Source organism: Rattus norvegicus, chromosome 6 (genome assembly GCF_021556685.1).
Source record: "Rattus norvegicus strain SHRSP/BbbUtx chromosome 6, alternate assembly SHRSP_T2T, whole genome shotgun sequence".
In the NCBI taxonomy this organism is placed as follows: Eukaryota; Metazoa; Chordata; class Mammalia; order Rodentia; family Muridae; genus Rattus; species Rattus norvegicus.
Window position 1 is genome coordinate 75,203,720 of NC_141539.1, and position 14,976 is coordinate 75,218,695.

General features: G+C 37.7%; 1 protein-coding gene and 1 long non-coding RNA gene across 3 annotated transcripts in view; one reads left to right on the top strand and one right to left on the bottom strand.

Moving 5' to 3' along the window:
• Positions 1–1,581, bottom strand: part of LOC148005232 (uncharacterized) — a 30,449-nt gene extending 28,868 nt beyond the window's left edge. The window contains exon 1 of the long non-coding RNA XR_015623016.1: positions 1,429–1,581. This is a non-coding gene — a long non-coding RNA (uncharacterized LOC148005232). The remainder of the gene's footprint in view (positions 1–1,428) is intronic.
• Scfd1 (sec1 family domain containing 1) overlaps positions 1–14,976 on the top strand; it is a 79,929-nt gene that overhangs the window by 34,661 nt on the left and 30,292 nt on the right. For both annotated transcript variants that reach the window (XR_015622121.1, NM_019364.1), the window contains exons 11-15: positions 2,833–2,972; positions 4,427–4,517; positions 5,168–5,241; positions 5,920–6,001; positions 14,875–14,971. Coding sequence is in view for 1 of the 2 variants with exons in the window: in NM_019364.1 (NP_062237.1) it covers positions 2,833–2,972; positions 4,427–4,517; positions 5,168–5,241; positions 5,920–6,001; positions 14,875–14,971 (484 nt within the window). In the remaining variant the exon portion in view is untranslated. The remainder of the gene's footprint in view (positions 1–2,832; positions 2,973–4,426; positions 4,518–5,167; positions 5,242–5,919; positions 6,002–14,874; positions 14,972–14,976) is intronic.

The window sequence follows — 14,976 nt, forward strand, 5'->3', positions numbered from 1 at the left end:
TATGATTGAGCAGAGCACAAATTGTTCTAGCTTCCCAGTTTTTGAGATCAAAATTTATTTGGCTTTTATATAAACAGGGGGAATGTTCTTTCTGCTATTATGTTATTTCTCAGAACTCTTGGCATCTTTCGTTCCTTGATCATTTTGTGTTTTGAGCACTCTGTCAATATTCAAATAATATGCTCTCCTATTTTTAGAGTAGCACTTTTCTAACAAGTTACTTGTATTTGAATGAGCTGTGTCATCACCATGGAAATAGTACTTCACTGGAAAGCTAGTTAATAAAGCTTAGCTGTTTAAAGATGTTTCTCTTCTGTGTCTTTGTTTTCATGGGTAACTTTTAAAAGCCAGGCTTCTCAGATACAACTCTCAGTGTCTGTTCATTGTTTAAACTGCTTTCATGGTTGTGCTATTGTTTTTGGGTTTTTTTTCTACTTTACTCCTGCATGGATAGCTTTTGTGCAAAGTGAAGATTAGATATTAAAATGAGATACTGAGAAGAATTTAAACCAGTTACTAGTATACTTGAACTGTGATGCAGTTTTTAGAAATACATTAGTGGTTAAATATAACAGTTTATTCTTTTGTTTTGTTTTGTTTTTTTGAGACAGGATTTCTATGTGTGCCCTCGGTATTCTAGGACTCCTAGACTAGCCTTGAACTCACAGAAAACCACCAGCCTCTGCTTCCTGAGTGCTAGGATTAAAAGCGTGTGCCACCACACTCAGCCAATAGTTTATTCTTCTTTGTCATACTGGACATTTATTGTCACTCTCGCTAGCCTTTATCTATACTAAAGAGTTTGATTCTGAGTAGCTGTGCTGTGTGGTAAAGTTAGCACAATACGTGTGCACAGGGCCTCCAAAGAAATGGGGTCTCATCCTATTTCTGCCACATTCTATAGATCCTTGGGCACCAAAGTCCACTCTTTATGGATTGCGCATATCTTCTGTGAAATGCAAGTTGTACTACTTTTTCTAACGGTTATGGTAAGGATAACTAATGGATGCAGTCCCAAGAATAATAGTGCCCTCTCCACACAGGCAAGCTCTTGAATGGTAATGCACTTCATGTAGCAGTAAGAGAAGGCTGCTTCATTGGCTCTGTGATTCATTTGAGAGAAAGTAGAACTGTCTCTCTAGTCTAGCAGTTTAGGCATCTGTATATTTACATTTTTTTATATAGAAAGGCAACGATGCTTTAGTAAACTGGTAAAGGATCAGTTTATGTCCTAACAAGTAAGAAAGTATGCTCTTAAGGATCCCAAGTCAGCACTCTTGACCTTGCTTCATCTAAAATGACTAAATTGTGCTGATTGCTCAAACCTAGAATAACTGGTAATACCTGTCTTAGAGTTTTACTGCTATGAACAGACACCATGACCAAAGCAACTCTTATAAGGGCAACATTTAATTGGGGCTGGCTTACAGGTTCAGAGGTTCTGTCCATTATCATCAAGGCAGCATCCTGGCAGGCATGGTATAGGTGAAGCTGAGCGTTCTACATCTTCATCTGAAGACTGCTAGTGGAAGACTGGCTTCCAGGCAGCTAGGGTGAGGGTCTTATAGCCTACGCCCACAGTGACACACCTACTCCAACAGGGCCACACCTACTCATGCCACTCCCTGGGCCCAACATATACAAACCATCACAATACCTCAGAACCAAGATGATTGCATCATAGTTACATCTGATAATTTCCTTTTCTTGCTCAGCATTCTGTTTATCACTGTCAAACAGCCATGCTTTATCTTACCCCTCATCCCCAGCCCAAGGGAAGGTTTTATTTGACTCATGCTTTGAGGGGATAAAGGAAAGAGTCTTTAGGCAGGAAAGGCGACAGGACGAGTTCCTGTCCAGTCATTTGCTTGCTTATCATGTCAGCATTTAGGAAACAAGGAACTGGAGCTGTGACCCAGGCAGACCAACTTCCTTGAGCATCTTCTCCTCATCCCCAAAACGTTTTGCACCACTAGCTGAGGAGCAAGCGTTCAGGCATGCAGACTTGGGGGACATTTTACATCAAACCAAGTCTTATCTCTTAACTTACTCTTCTTGAACAAAGTCGATCCTAAAGTGTGAAAGAAACCACGGGCATAGTGAGAAAAAGGGAAAAAGAATAATTAAGAGGTTTACTTTTTTTTTTTTTATTTTTTATTTTTTTGGTTCTTTTTTTCGGAGCTGGGGACCGAACCCAGGGCCTTGCGCTTCCTAGGCAAGCGCTCTACCACTGAGCTAAATCCCCAACCCCACTTTATTTTTACCTATTCTTTGTGTTTGGGTTTTGAGAAAGAAAAAAATAAAACAAAACAAAGCAATTAAATTAAGCCTTAGCCTCACATGAGTAAAATTAGCCAAGCAGAGATGGTTAGCCACTGCCAGTCTGACCACGCTTAGGATTTATGTGAACAGAGATGCTGTTAGTTTTGTGTTTTAACCTTTTAAAAATAATCATAAGTATTGAAAAACATAACCATCATCATAAAAACAATCAAAGAGGAGGGAATGCTCTGGAGTGTGTTAGTAAATGATAAAGGAGATACAGTGTGTGCAATATAATGTTATATGCAAAGAAATGTATATTTTTCTAGGAGAAACAGCATGATTTTCTGCGCGTGTATATTTGAAATGTTAACTACTTTCATTAAAATTCAGCACACTGAAAGCACACTTATGAATAGTGGTGGGTTGGGATGGCACTTGTTCAGCGTTAGTCTGTATTGTGCTTGGAAATACTAGAAAGGGCAGCAACACTGATTGTTGTCCTTGTCTAGGAAGTGTGGCTCTTAAACTGAGAAAACAGTTATTTTAAACAAGTTTGCTGTTCCCTAGGATTTCCACTTAAACAGAGTAAATTTGGAAGAATCTACAGGAGTGGAAAATTCTCCAACTGGTGCTAGACCAAAGAGGAAAAACAAGAAGTCTTACGATTTAACTCCAGTTGATAAATTTTGGCAGAAACATAAAGGAAGGTAAATGAGAAAATATCAGTAATTAAAAAGTTTATCCTTGAAACAGAACTGAAATGCTGCCTGACCTAAGACGCAACAGAAAGGCCATTAAGTGACCCGTCAGTGACAGCTCTGATCAAGTCAGACACAGATGAGTGTCAGTGTTGCTCCGTTTTTTCCTGACTGCTCTCGCTTTATCTCTTCAGAAGACCAACCTGCAGGTTGCACGATCTTTCTCACCTCTGTGGCCGGCTCCATGGGCCTGCCTTTCATTTAGTGTTTGATAAAAAAACTTTGGGGGTCATATTTTTCCTTTTTGTTGCATGTTGTCCCTAATACAAACTCCATACTTTATATCTTGGGAGGCAGAACCTAAGTGTAAAGACCAGAGATTTATTCAGTCATCAGAAACAGTGAGGGAGAGGATCACAGTGTTTCTCCACATAATGTTGTAGACCAGTGTGGCCATCCCATTGCTGTGTCCTGTTAAAGTACCTGATGGGGGTCAGTAATTGTTGTAAAAATTATCTAGTCTCCAGAAAAATCGTTCTAAACAAAGAAAAGGGGGGGGTTGTCTTTTGTTTCTTGTTTCCTTTTTCTTTCTTTTCTGTGTTTTTTAATAAATAGCACCATGTTTTTCACTGATCTTTTGGAAGCATCTTAAATGTGTGTCTGCAAAGATACAGGTCTACCTCTGTCCTTGATCTGGGTGCTTTGCAGCCTCATCCTTCCTTGTGCTTAAAGAGAAGTAGAGGCTAGTACTTTAACATGCTAGGAGGTGCAATATTTATTTTTATATTTAGAACATAAAAAAATGAAAGCCATATGTCTGTAACAAAGATTTGGCTTCTCAGTGACAGTTGTTAATGTCTTTTTCTGATGTGGTAGCTTGAGCTACTATTAAAATATTTTAAATAATATTCTTTACTTTGGAATTCAATGTCTACATTAACTTCTGTAATAGTGGCATACATAAAATTACATCTCATCAGAGAGGCATTAAGAGTGGTGGAAGTGTTCTTTCTACCAGTAAGGACACTAAGAGTACTGAGTTAAGGATGCTATTTTTAAAAATGTTGTCCTTATAGTCAAATGGTCCTCTGACATCTGCTAATTTTGGTGGTAATATTTAGTTAATGTTTAATATATTTGACTTAATTTGTATTCATTTGATTTTCAGTCATGTAAGTAAATAAAAATATTTTTGTTTAAGCAATATATAGTTGAAAATGCAATCTCATTAATGGAAAGGCTTTTAGCTATAAAATTTGTTGAGATTTATGATTAGGATACATATTTTCAAATGATACATTTTATTTATGTTTGCTGTTTTATAGCCATGTTATATGTAAATATATATTCAAAGCTATAAGTGTTTTTAAGACAAAAATCTTATATATGTATTTCAAAATACATGTAAAACATGGATCTTTTACTATCATGCTCATAGTTAATCTTGTACAATTTTGTTTCAGTCCATTCCCAGAAGTCGCAGAATCAGTCCAACAAGAACTAGAATCTTACAGAGCACAAGAAGATGAGGTCAAACGACTGAAGAGCATTATGGTAAGATCCTGTTTGCACCCCGAGAGTAAAGGTATAGGAAGGACATCTGCTGAGGTTTAACAAAAATGTTTACTTCATTTTCCTTCATAAAAGTTTAAGACCACTTATTATGTAATAACAACAACGTTATTGTCAACTTACTTAATGTTGTTTGTTTTTGAGGAACTGTCTCACACTGTAGCGTAGGCTAGCCTCAAAGCCCTGGCAGTCCTGCCTAGGCCACTACACCCACCTTAGGTTTTTTTCTTGTTTGTTTGTTTTAAATCTGAATATTAAGAAGGAATGGATGTGGCTTGAAATAATACAAGTAATATGACTATTTGTATGAACATGTACCCCAGGATGGCTGCTTCTTCTGTACTGTGGTCAGGTTTCAGCTGTAAGACTGAGTCCTGTGTCACCTGCAGGAAATGTCTGGCCATTTCTTGTTTGACAGTGCCAGCTGACCCTTTTCTTACTCTCCTGCTAACCTGGTAGCTACTAGAACCATTTTTGTAGTTGTCAAATCACGTGTGCTTGCCCCCTGAAGGATACTGTTTATGCTCAGTGACCCAGTTTATTACTGCTTATCGGCAATCTTGGGAATGTGCTGACTTTTCTGCTTGGGCCTGACAATTTTAAAGTTGCAAGAGCCTTCCATCCCTTCACAGGGCCTAGAAGGAGAGGACGAAGGAGCCATCAGCATGCTTTCTGATAACACTGCTAAGCTCACATCAGCTGTCAGGTGAGCACATAGTATGTTCCTTTGACGTCTTCTACTGATGGATCCACTTGGGAAGTTAAAAATCTGTAAGAATTGTAACATTAGGGAACAGCAGATATTAGCAAATGTGCCCGAGTTTGAAGAATTGAATGCTTTGAACACATTAGACTGTTTTCCGGTCCTCTCATACAGCAGAGTAACAGCTTGTGAAGTTTCAAATTCCAAATTCAAGTAATTTTACTAAGAAAACAATATTAGTATGAAGTAAGGCCAGGCATTATTAATTTTGCTATTGCTTTTGCTATTAATACAATTAAAGCAGGTTTTCGATACTTTTAAAACTATGGGTAAAAGTGTTTATCCATTAATCTTGTTTTATTCTAAACTTCTAAGCATTGTAAGTGGAATGTGAAACTATAGAAGTAATGTGCTATCAACAGACTATTGTAAGATAACCACTCACCTGCATTAAAGTGGTGCATGGGTATGAGTTCAAGCCTAGAGATGGAGTTCAGTTGACAAGTTAGTTTGTCACTTACTCAGTATTCTGAGTTTCCTCATGAAGCACCAGACAACAGGGAGTTTCTTCCTTTAAAATTCTGTGGTTGGGCTGGAGAGATGGCTCAGCCGTTAAAGGCTAGGCTCACAACCAAAAATATAAAATTCTGTGGTTAATTTTCAATTTTTTGTAACTTGCAGTTCTTTGCCAGAACTCCTTGAAAAAAAAAGACTTATCGATCTCCATACAAATGTCGCCACTGCTGTTTTAGAACACATAAAGGTAAATGTAACCTTTCCATTCACAGTGCACTGATGTCTGTCCGTGATCTCACTGAGCGTCTCTTAGCGTTTTAAGGTGTGATTGCAGAGCTGCGTTCATTCTCTCAGAGCCCAGGAAGACCATGCGACTGATTAGCAGTTGGGATGTGATTCTGTCTGTCTCAGTACTGTCTCCATCTGCTGTGCTCATTCCGCTAACATACTGCCGGGCATCCAGCCGTGGGCAATGCAGATCTTAATTCCGTTGTGTTGTGTGTGTTGGTTTTTGTGTTTTGAGGTGTTTTTGCAGTGTAACTCAGGCCTTCAAACTCACTGTCCTCCTGCCCCAGCCTTATTAAGTCCTTTTCTGCTGTACATATGATTAATATTTTTCTCTCCCTTCTTGATACCATTGACCAAAGTTCAGTGGTTCTACATCAATGGTTTTTAACCAGAATGTAATATCAATTGCCAGTGTAATTTTAGATTTTTCTAATAGTCATATTAAAAAGGCAAAAGCAATAAGTAAAATATATTTTAGTAGTATAGTGTCCATAATCCTTAATGTCCACAACATTAGTATTTCAATATGTAATCTATCTAGAACATGAAATACCTTATGTCTTCTTTTATAGATGAGATCTGGTAAATCATTTTATATTTACAGTCATAGTACATCTCAATTCATATCAGCCTCAAACTCTGTGTCTTCCCAACTTAACCTCCCAAGTCCTGAGATTATGTACCACAGTGCCCAGTGTAGAAATTCTTTTTGATATAGCACTGTCCAAAATACACACTAATTACATCACTCATTTGTGTAACTTGTTCTAAAATTTTTGGATTTGGATGACTATTAACTTAAAAAGCACTTTTGTTCCTTTCATATGACAGCGATTTTTGAAGCAAATATATTGGAGCTTACGAGGGTTGTTTTTTTAGGTCTTTTTCTTACTTTCTTACATAATGAATTCTTCAGTATTCGGTGTTACTAGTTCTCAAGGCATCCAGTGTTAAACCCAATGGCCAAATGGCCAGACTGGAAGACTTGCTTTCCACTCAGTAGGAGCATTTGAATCACTCTAAAGGAGTGTATATGCTGCTTACCAAAGATGCAGAAAGCACATTGATTTTTGTTTTGTTTTGTTTTGTTTTGTTCTTTGAGAAGGGACTTAGACATTTTATTTGTTGATGATTTAAAAAGCCCAAACACTAGAAGAGACCCCTTAGATAATGGACGCTGTGCATGTGGTATTCCAGCCTGCATAATTCCTGGTAAGCTGATACCTTGCTATTATTGACACTCAGTATCTTTCACATTCTCCTACATACAGAAGTAGTTGTGCAGTCTGTAGCAGTTCTGTTAATGTCTCCCACTTCCTAATGTTGCGTCTATGTTAAATGGCAAAACAGCTGTTCCACCCGTTTGTGTAGGACCTCTTTTCCTGAAGAGATAGCATGTTTTTTAACACCAGGTGAAATGCTGTATTTTGTTCTGTAGGAGAAAAGAAGGTTTTTCTTACAATGCTAAGACTGTAAATCCAATACAGAAAGTAAAAAGTTTCTGCCCTAAACTAATATAATATAGTATAATCATATAATTAAAACTCTGCAATCTGTTCAACAAACATTTTTGACTATTCATTTTTCTGGTTTTGTTTGTTTTTTGGTTTGGGTTTTTTTTTTCTGGCCACCACGTGAAAGTAGACAGTTAAAAACAAATTCTCGGGCTGAAGAGATGATCCAGTTAGGAGCATTTGATGCTCTAGCAGAAGTTCCCAGCACCCAACAGGTCACAAACATACGCAGCTCCAGTTCCAGGGAGTCTGACGCCCTCTTCTGGCCACTGAGGGCACACAAGTGGTGCAGACACATGCCAGCAAAACACCTATACACAAAATAAAGATAAATACTAAAAAATTTTTCTAGAAAGTGTAACAGTTGTTTATAGTCCCATGAATGCTTTGAGATTAACACTATTCTCTGGTTTCTTTGGCTTATAGGTTTTGTTTTATTATTAATTCTCATATAATATTTTCTGACTTCTCATAGCTATAAAAGTCAGAAAAATACAAGCTCCACCCCTGCCACTGATCTAGGTTGCGTGACCCCAAGTGGCTAATTATTATACCTTTAGAAATTTTTAATTCATTTTATACGAAAAGATACATTTTACAAATGTATCCTTCTACCACATACATTATAAATATACTCTTTAATAGTAGATACAACTAGAACTTTTGGTTTTAGAACACTTGGTTAAAATAATTTACTTAGTCATATTTATTAAGTGACTATATATTTAGTCATGCTTTTAAAATGCTGTAGTAAGGGTTGGGGATTTAGCTCAGTGGTAGAGCGCTTGCCTAGCAAGCGCAAGGCCCTGGGTTCGGTCCTCAGCTCCGGAAAAAAAAAAAAAACAAACAAAAAACAAAAAACAAAAAAAAATGCTGTAGTAAATTATAGTAATAATAAATACAGTGGGAAAGGATGTGAAGAAGCTGTGTCAGACAGCAGAGTAGGCAGGCGAGAGGCAGCAAAGAAGAGCTGGCAGGCCAGGTCTGGAGTCAGGGGGTTAAGAACGCAAGCCAGCCTTGAGGGTGGTACTTGAGCTGAGTTCTGAAGTCACTGGAAGCAGCAGCCACTTAGAGAGCTCAGAGGCAGCCATGGTAGGCAGAAGGAGTAATAGGTAAAGCCTGAGGACATGGAGGACTGCAGTGTTCTACTGAGGAGACAGTGACAGAATATGAAGTCCAAAAGGCAAGGATTTCATTAAGGTGGAGTCATGGTGCTTCAGGTGACAAGTATATTGAGTGAGAGAGAGGCAGAGAGTTCTGGAAATAAAACTGGAAATAGAAAGCTAAGAAAAAAATGGTGCCATATAAAGTCAGTTTGCACGTGAAATTTCTTGTGATTGTCACTTCACACTCGTGGTTTGGGTATGTTCTCAAAATTGGTTTATGCCAGTAGAGGCCGTCCATGTAAGATAGTTTAATATGCCATCATTCATGACCTAAGCAATTATACATGAAAGACCTTGCAGTTTTAGGAAAGTGTTAATGCTAGGTGCTAATTTGTCACTCGAGATACTAGAATGATTTTATATTTAAAATAACTTGTATGCAAGGAACCTCATCCATTGATCAATAGCCAGGAAGTGGGAAAACCATACGCACTACAAGGAAAACCATAAAAGCAAGGTTTAAAAGCAGATTATGGGAAACAAATGAGTATTCAACAATCATTCTTTAATTTGTTAGATCAAAGTGAACTCTAGGACCACTTAAAACCACCCCCCCCCAAAGATTAGTAAGCTTCATTGAGAATATCTCTATTCTCAGCCAGCTGGAGTGTCTCCCACCAAAACATCACTTATAGATGATGGCCAGGACTCTTAAAGAGATCGGTTTCCTTGTGTGCTGCCTCAGAAAATTATCCAAGGGGGTATAAAGCAGCCAAACTCTAAATGTGTGTTTATGTGCACATGTGTACATCCACGTAAACAAACATCAACAAGGCGAACTCTGAAAGAAGTGCCCCGTGCTGTTTCTTGGGACAGGAGGTTTGCTTTGCAGGAGAAAACAGTCCTGTGCTGTCATTTTCTGGTCCTGCTTAGTGGTTCTAGCTGCACGGTGTTTAAATCTCTACAGATGAATTACAGTTATGTTGAGTAAATCACATACAAGTTACTCTGATATAAAAATGTATTAGTATAGAAAAATTAATTTTTTTCTCTCAAGAGCCCTCTTTTAATTTTGCTATCTTTTTAAGGTTTCTAACCAATAAATTATTTTTTATTAACAAAAATTTATACCTTTTATGTGGCGTTTTTAGAGCATTCTGAATATTAGAGCTCTGGAAATTACTGATCGCTGAAGAGTATGTACAGCTTGACAGACATTGCCCCACCCTCCAACACATGGTTACTACTCTCCCTATTTCCATTAAGTTTGACTTACTATATTTCATGTGAGAGCATGTTAGGTTGTCACTTGTCAGCCTAATGTCTCCACGTCCATCCAGTATATAATTGTTTTATATAGTAACCATGAGGAAATAAGAGGGGGAAGTGTCAAGGGACAGACATTTTCTGAGATTTTACAAATACTTTATTAGCTATAGCCTTTCTGTTTATTGTCCTTCTTATATAAGTCTGTGGGTTTTTTTTAAATTCATGTATGAATGTTTGTGCACATGCATGCTGGCATGGGGTCTCCTGAAACTGGATCTACAAGCAGTTGTGATCTTTCAGGTGTGGGTGCTTGGGAACTGAACTTGGATCCTGTGCAAGAGCCGGTAAACACTCCTCATTTTTGAGCCATCTCTCCAGCACCGTGTCTTTGGTTTTAAAATTATGAACCTTCATTTATTTTAAGGAGATCTTAGGTTCTCATGGGAAAAAAAGAAAGAAGATTGAGCTTTCCTAGCATGTGTGAGGCCAAAGTTCAGTCAGTAGCACCACAAGATGAACTTAGACTGAAAGTAGAACAGCTCCTAACCCCCTTCCATTCACATGCGTTTCTCCCGTTATTAGTGTTTTGCATTAGTGTGGTATGTTTGTTATAGTTTGGTAAGTCAGTGTCAACATTACTGTATTACTGTTAGCTAAAGTCCTTAGTTCACCTGGGAATTCATTTTTGTGTTATATAATTTTTGTTTTGATAGATGTATGATGTCATATGTCTGCTGTTGCAGTATCACATGGGATAGTCTCAGGGCCATATAGTCACCTGTGTTCCACTGTCCATCTTTCCTTCTTGCTGTACCTCCCGCTAGGCACCTGGCAACCTTTGATCATTGCACTGTTTCTGTACTATTGTATTTTCTAAAATGCCATGTCAGAAAAATAGTGTGCAGCCCTTTCAGATTGTGGCTTCTTTCGCTTAACATTTGATTCCTGTCCTCTTTTCATGGTTTTTAGCCCCTTTTGTTTTATTCTGACTAATATTCTGTTGTGTTGTGTGGTATCACCCTCTATTTCCTGTAGCAGTAAATGAAAGTTGGGTTTTGCATCCCTCTTAGCATGGTGTTGTCAGTGTTCTGGAGTTGGCCGTTGTACCAGGTACAGTGGACCTTACTTTAGTTTGCGTTGTCTTGATGACAGGGCACATCTTTTCACCTGCTGCTTTCCTGTAAGGTGTCACTCATGGAGCGTGCCTTTGGTAATGTGTCTGAAAACTCACTGCCTTACCCCAAAGTCCTGTACTACACAGGACCCTCCTGTGCACTAGTTGGTTTATATTTCATTGTATCTACGGTCCCTTCAGCCTGTGCTCAGATGCCTGAACAGCACTTACTGAAAAGGCTGTCTGGTTGTATTGGCTTCATCACACTTTATGTTTTTGTGGGTTTTGGAGGAATCTCTTTTCTATTATAATCATCTGTTTGCCAATTATTTCATCAGCACCACACTCCAATGAATTTTGTAACCTCTCAATAAATCTTGCAGGCAGTGTTGTCATTCTTCCCAATTTAATCCCCTTCCTTAATCTGTCAGCTGTCAAACATCTCTTGCCACTCCACATTGACGCTAAAGTTAGTTTGTTGATCTCTGCAGGATAATTGACTGAGCTTTATAGTGGGATTCTGGCAACCTGATAGTCTTGGGTGTTTTTCTCTGTAAGCCTTTCGTGGAGTTTTTGATGCTAATGTAATTAGTACAGTTTTACTTTAAGATTTTAGTTGTTCGTGCTGGTATATCAGAAAGGTTTTTTAGTCTTTTAAAAAACATATTCCCTTATATCCTACAATTTTGCCATTATTTGCTTACTAGCTCCCAGACTTTTTGATGTTACTTCTTTGGGCAGTCTTATTCTCTGCAACAGAAAGTTTTCTTGTTTACTACTCGTTCAAGATGCCTTATATTTCCTTCTTTAACTTCCCATGCTGGCTAAGCTCTCCAGTTGATAGCAGTGCTAAAGCATTCTTCCCTTGCCTTGGTCCCTCTCACATTGCCATCCTGTTTTCCTGAAAAGATTACAGAAAGCTGGTATTGGCTCTTTGGAAGGTTGTTGTTGGGTTGATTGAGGGAGTTGATAACATTTGGTAGAACTTATTAGTGTAATCTTCAGAGTCTAGTGTTTTCAGTTTTTGAAAGTAATTAATTATTCAGTATATTTAAATAATAGAGATAGACATATATTAATAGTGTACTTCTATTTAAATGAGAATTGATCGATTATATCTTTCAAAAATTGGTTTATTTCAAATGTGTTATCAGATGAGTTTGTGGATACACTATTGTTCAAAATACATTTTTATCTTTTTAAGATCCCTTGAAGTGACCTTTCCTTCTTCCTTTCTGATTTTACTAACTGTCTTCTTTTTTTTTTGTTTGTTTCTTGTATATGACTTCACACACTACAATATAATTGGTCTTTTCAAAGAGTCAGCTTTTAGTTCCTATAATTTGTGTCTTCATTTCTTGTTTGTTTTTCGTTGTTTTTTTGTTTTTTACTAAGGTCCTCTGCTTGCTTTGGATGTAATTTTCTCTTCTTTTTCTAGGCTTATCGTTAAATGTTCAATACATTACTTGAAACTATTTAAATAATTTGTGAAGGACTTAGCAGTTTAAAAGTTCCAGATAACTATAATTAAATTATAGTTCTACTTATATTTAATTTTTAAATATTTATCTGTAAAGATATTTTGTTATAAGTAGGATTAAATAGTAGAAGTAGAAGTCAGTATGTTGAATAAGTTTATACATTAAAGTTGTTTGCAGGGGTTGGGGATTTAGCTCAGTGGTAGAGCACTTGCCTAGCAAGCGCAAGGCCCTGGGTTCGGTCCCCAGCTCTGAAAAAAAAAAAAGAAAAAAAAGTTGTTTGCATATTTTGAAACAGATTAAGAACAGCTTCCATAAATAGCAAATCATACTAAAGAGATTAGAAACTCCAAGTAGGTGCTGGGAGAGAAGGCTCGGAGGGAAAAATCACATGTAAGCATAGGAACTTGAAATCAAATCCCCATAACCCATTTACAGCCATGTGCAGTCTCATGCATCCATGACTTTAGTGCTTGAGATGGGAGGTGAGGACAAGGAAATCCTCAGAAGCTCTCAGGTCAGCTATCCTGGTGAATGCAGCAGCCATTAACAAAGAGAACTGAGGACCAACACTGGAGATTGACCTCTGACCCCCAAGCACCCATAGCACACCTGCACTGTCACCTTAATAGGGACACATATACTAAAAAATCAAAATAGTTCTAAGTATTTATAGTTTGCGTATGTCTACATTTTCTAGTCACTGGTATTTTTTTAAGTATAGGATGTTTGAATAAAATTCCTATCAGAAAAGTTTTCTCAACCTTTTAAGAAAAGTATTACTTGATGTCACATTATAGAAAGTACTAGTTGGCCAGCATGGAATTCGCATGTCTTTAATCTCATCACTAGCGAGGCAGAGGCAGAGACAGGTGGATTCAGAGAGCTTGAAGCCAGCCTTGTCTACATAACACTCTACACCAGCTAAAACTACATGTACATAGTGAAACTCTTTAAGTGTGTGTGTGTGTGTGTGTGTGTGTGTGTGTGTGTGTGGTGTACACGTAATTTATATGTGTGTGTATACATATATATTGCTTACATCGTGTCTTAATCTAGAGTAAGTTATGTAATATAAGAATGCAGTATTTAATGTTATTCACATATGGATTCATGTGGCTGATTTGTGAGGCAGCTTTAATGGCCAAGCATCTGACATTAAAATATAACTTAATGAGAGCAGTTCCATTAAGGTAGTATGGTCTAGGTTTATAGCCTTTTAGTTATTCTTAAACTAAGGATCTGGAGTAACGAAGGTAGAAAGGTTGCCTGTTCTTTCAGCAGTAATAATGGGTTTTCAGTAGAGCTCTTAGTAGAAGTTAGGTAGCAGAAGTTGAAGGGGCACATTCTTATTTTGGCTTGACTTATCTTGTTTGAGAGAACAGTGCGCATGTTTACAAACAAGATGGTCCCCTAGTGAGACTGATAGTCTCATAGAATCTGAAAATCCTTCTTACCTTAGCAGTATGCTGCCCTGTCTGAGAAAAGTGAAGTAAAGAAGAAAGGATTAATTGTATTCAGTAAGTGAACAATAGGGAAAAACAAAATGAATACTTTCAGGGGCAGTGCAAAGAGATAGGTGAGTGATAGGCCTCTCCAATGTATACATATCTCTATTGTTTTTATTTACCTCTTTACTGCATTTATGTATGCACATGTGGAGGCTAGAAGACTGTTGTCCGAAATCAACTGTCCTACTGTGTGGGTTCCAGGAACCAAACTGAGTCCCCAGGCTTGATAGCAAGTACCTTTACCCAGGGGGACATCTTGCCAGTCCCATTTTTAATTTAACTTCATGACTATAAAACTGCAGCCTTGTGTTCCACTATACAAGAGTGGGTTGAAAAGACTTTCTGGCTTCCTGTTGCTTTTACACAAAATCCATTACTTGGTCTACTTACTATTCAGTTTCTATTCTGTTGTGTCCTGGTATGATCTAGCTGAAAGCAGCTGATTATGTGTCCCCAAATCACTTCCAACTCAGTTCAGAAACAAAATACAAACAAAGACATGAAAATAAGGGGTCTTGCTTGATGGAAAGAGTCTAGAAATAACATGACTAGAGTAGCTCTCTGTCGGGTTAAGTGAAACGTGTGGATTCACAGGCCACAGAAGTACGCACAGCGTGACCACCTGTGGACTGCTCAGATCATTCTGATGTGACCAGAGTAATAAACTAGGGCTGGAGAGATGGCTCAGCCACTAAAGCCTAGGCTTACAACCAAAAAAACAAAAGTAAGAAACTCAACTCTATGTAAATAACATTTGGTTATAAATTTGATGGTTAAAAAAAGAAATTTGTTAACAAAAGACGCTTACTATATTTTTACCTAGTGTTTATTTTGAAATAGGCAAGAAAACTGGATGTATATTTTGAATATGAAGAAAAAATAATGAGCAAGACTACTCTGGATAAGTCCCTTCTCGACGTCATATCTGACCCTGACGGTACG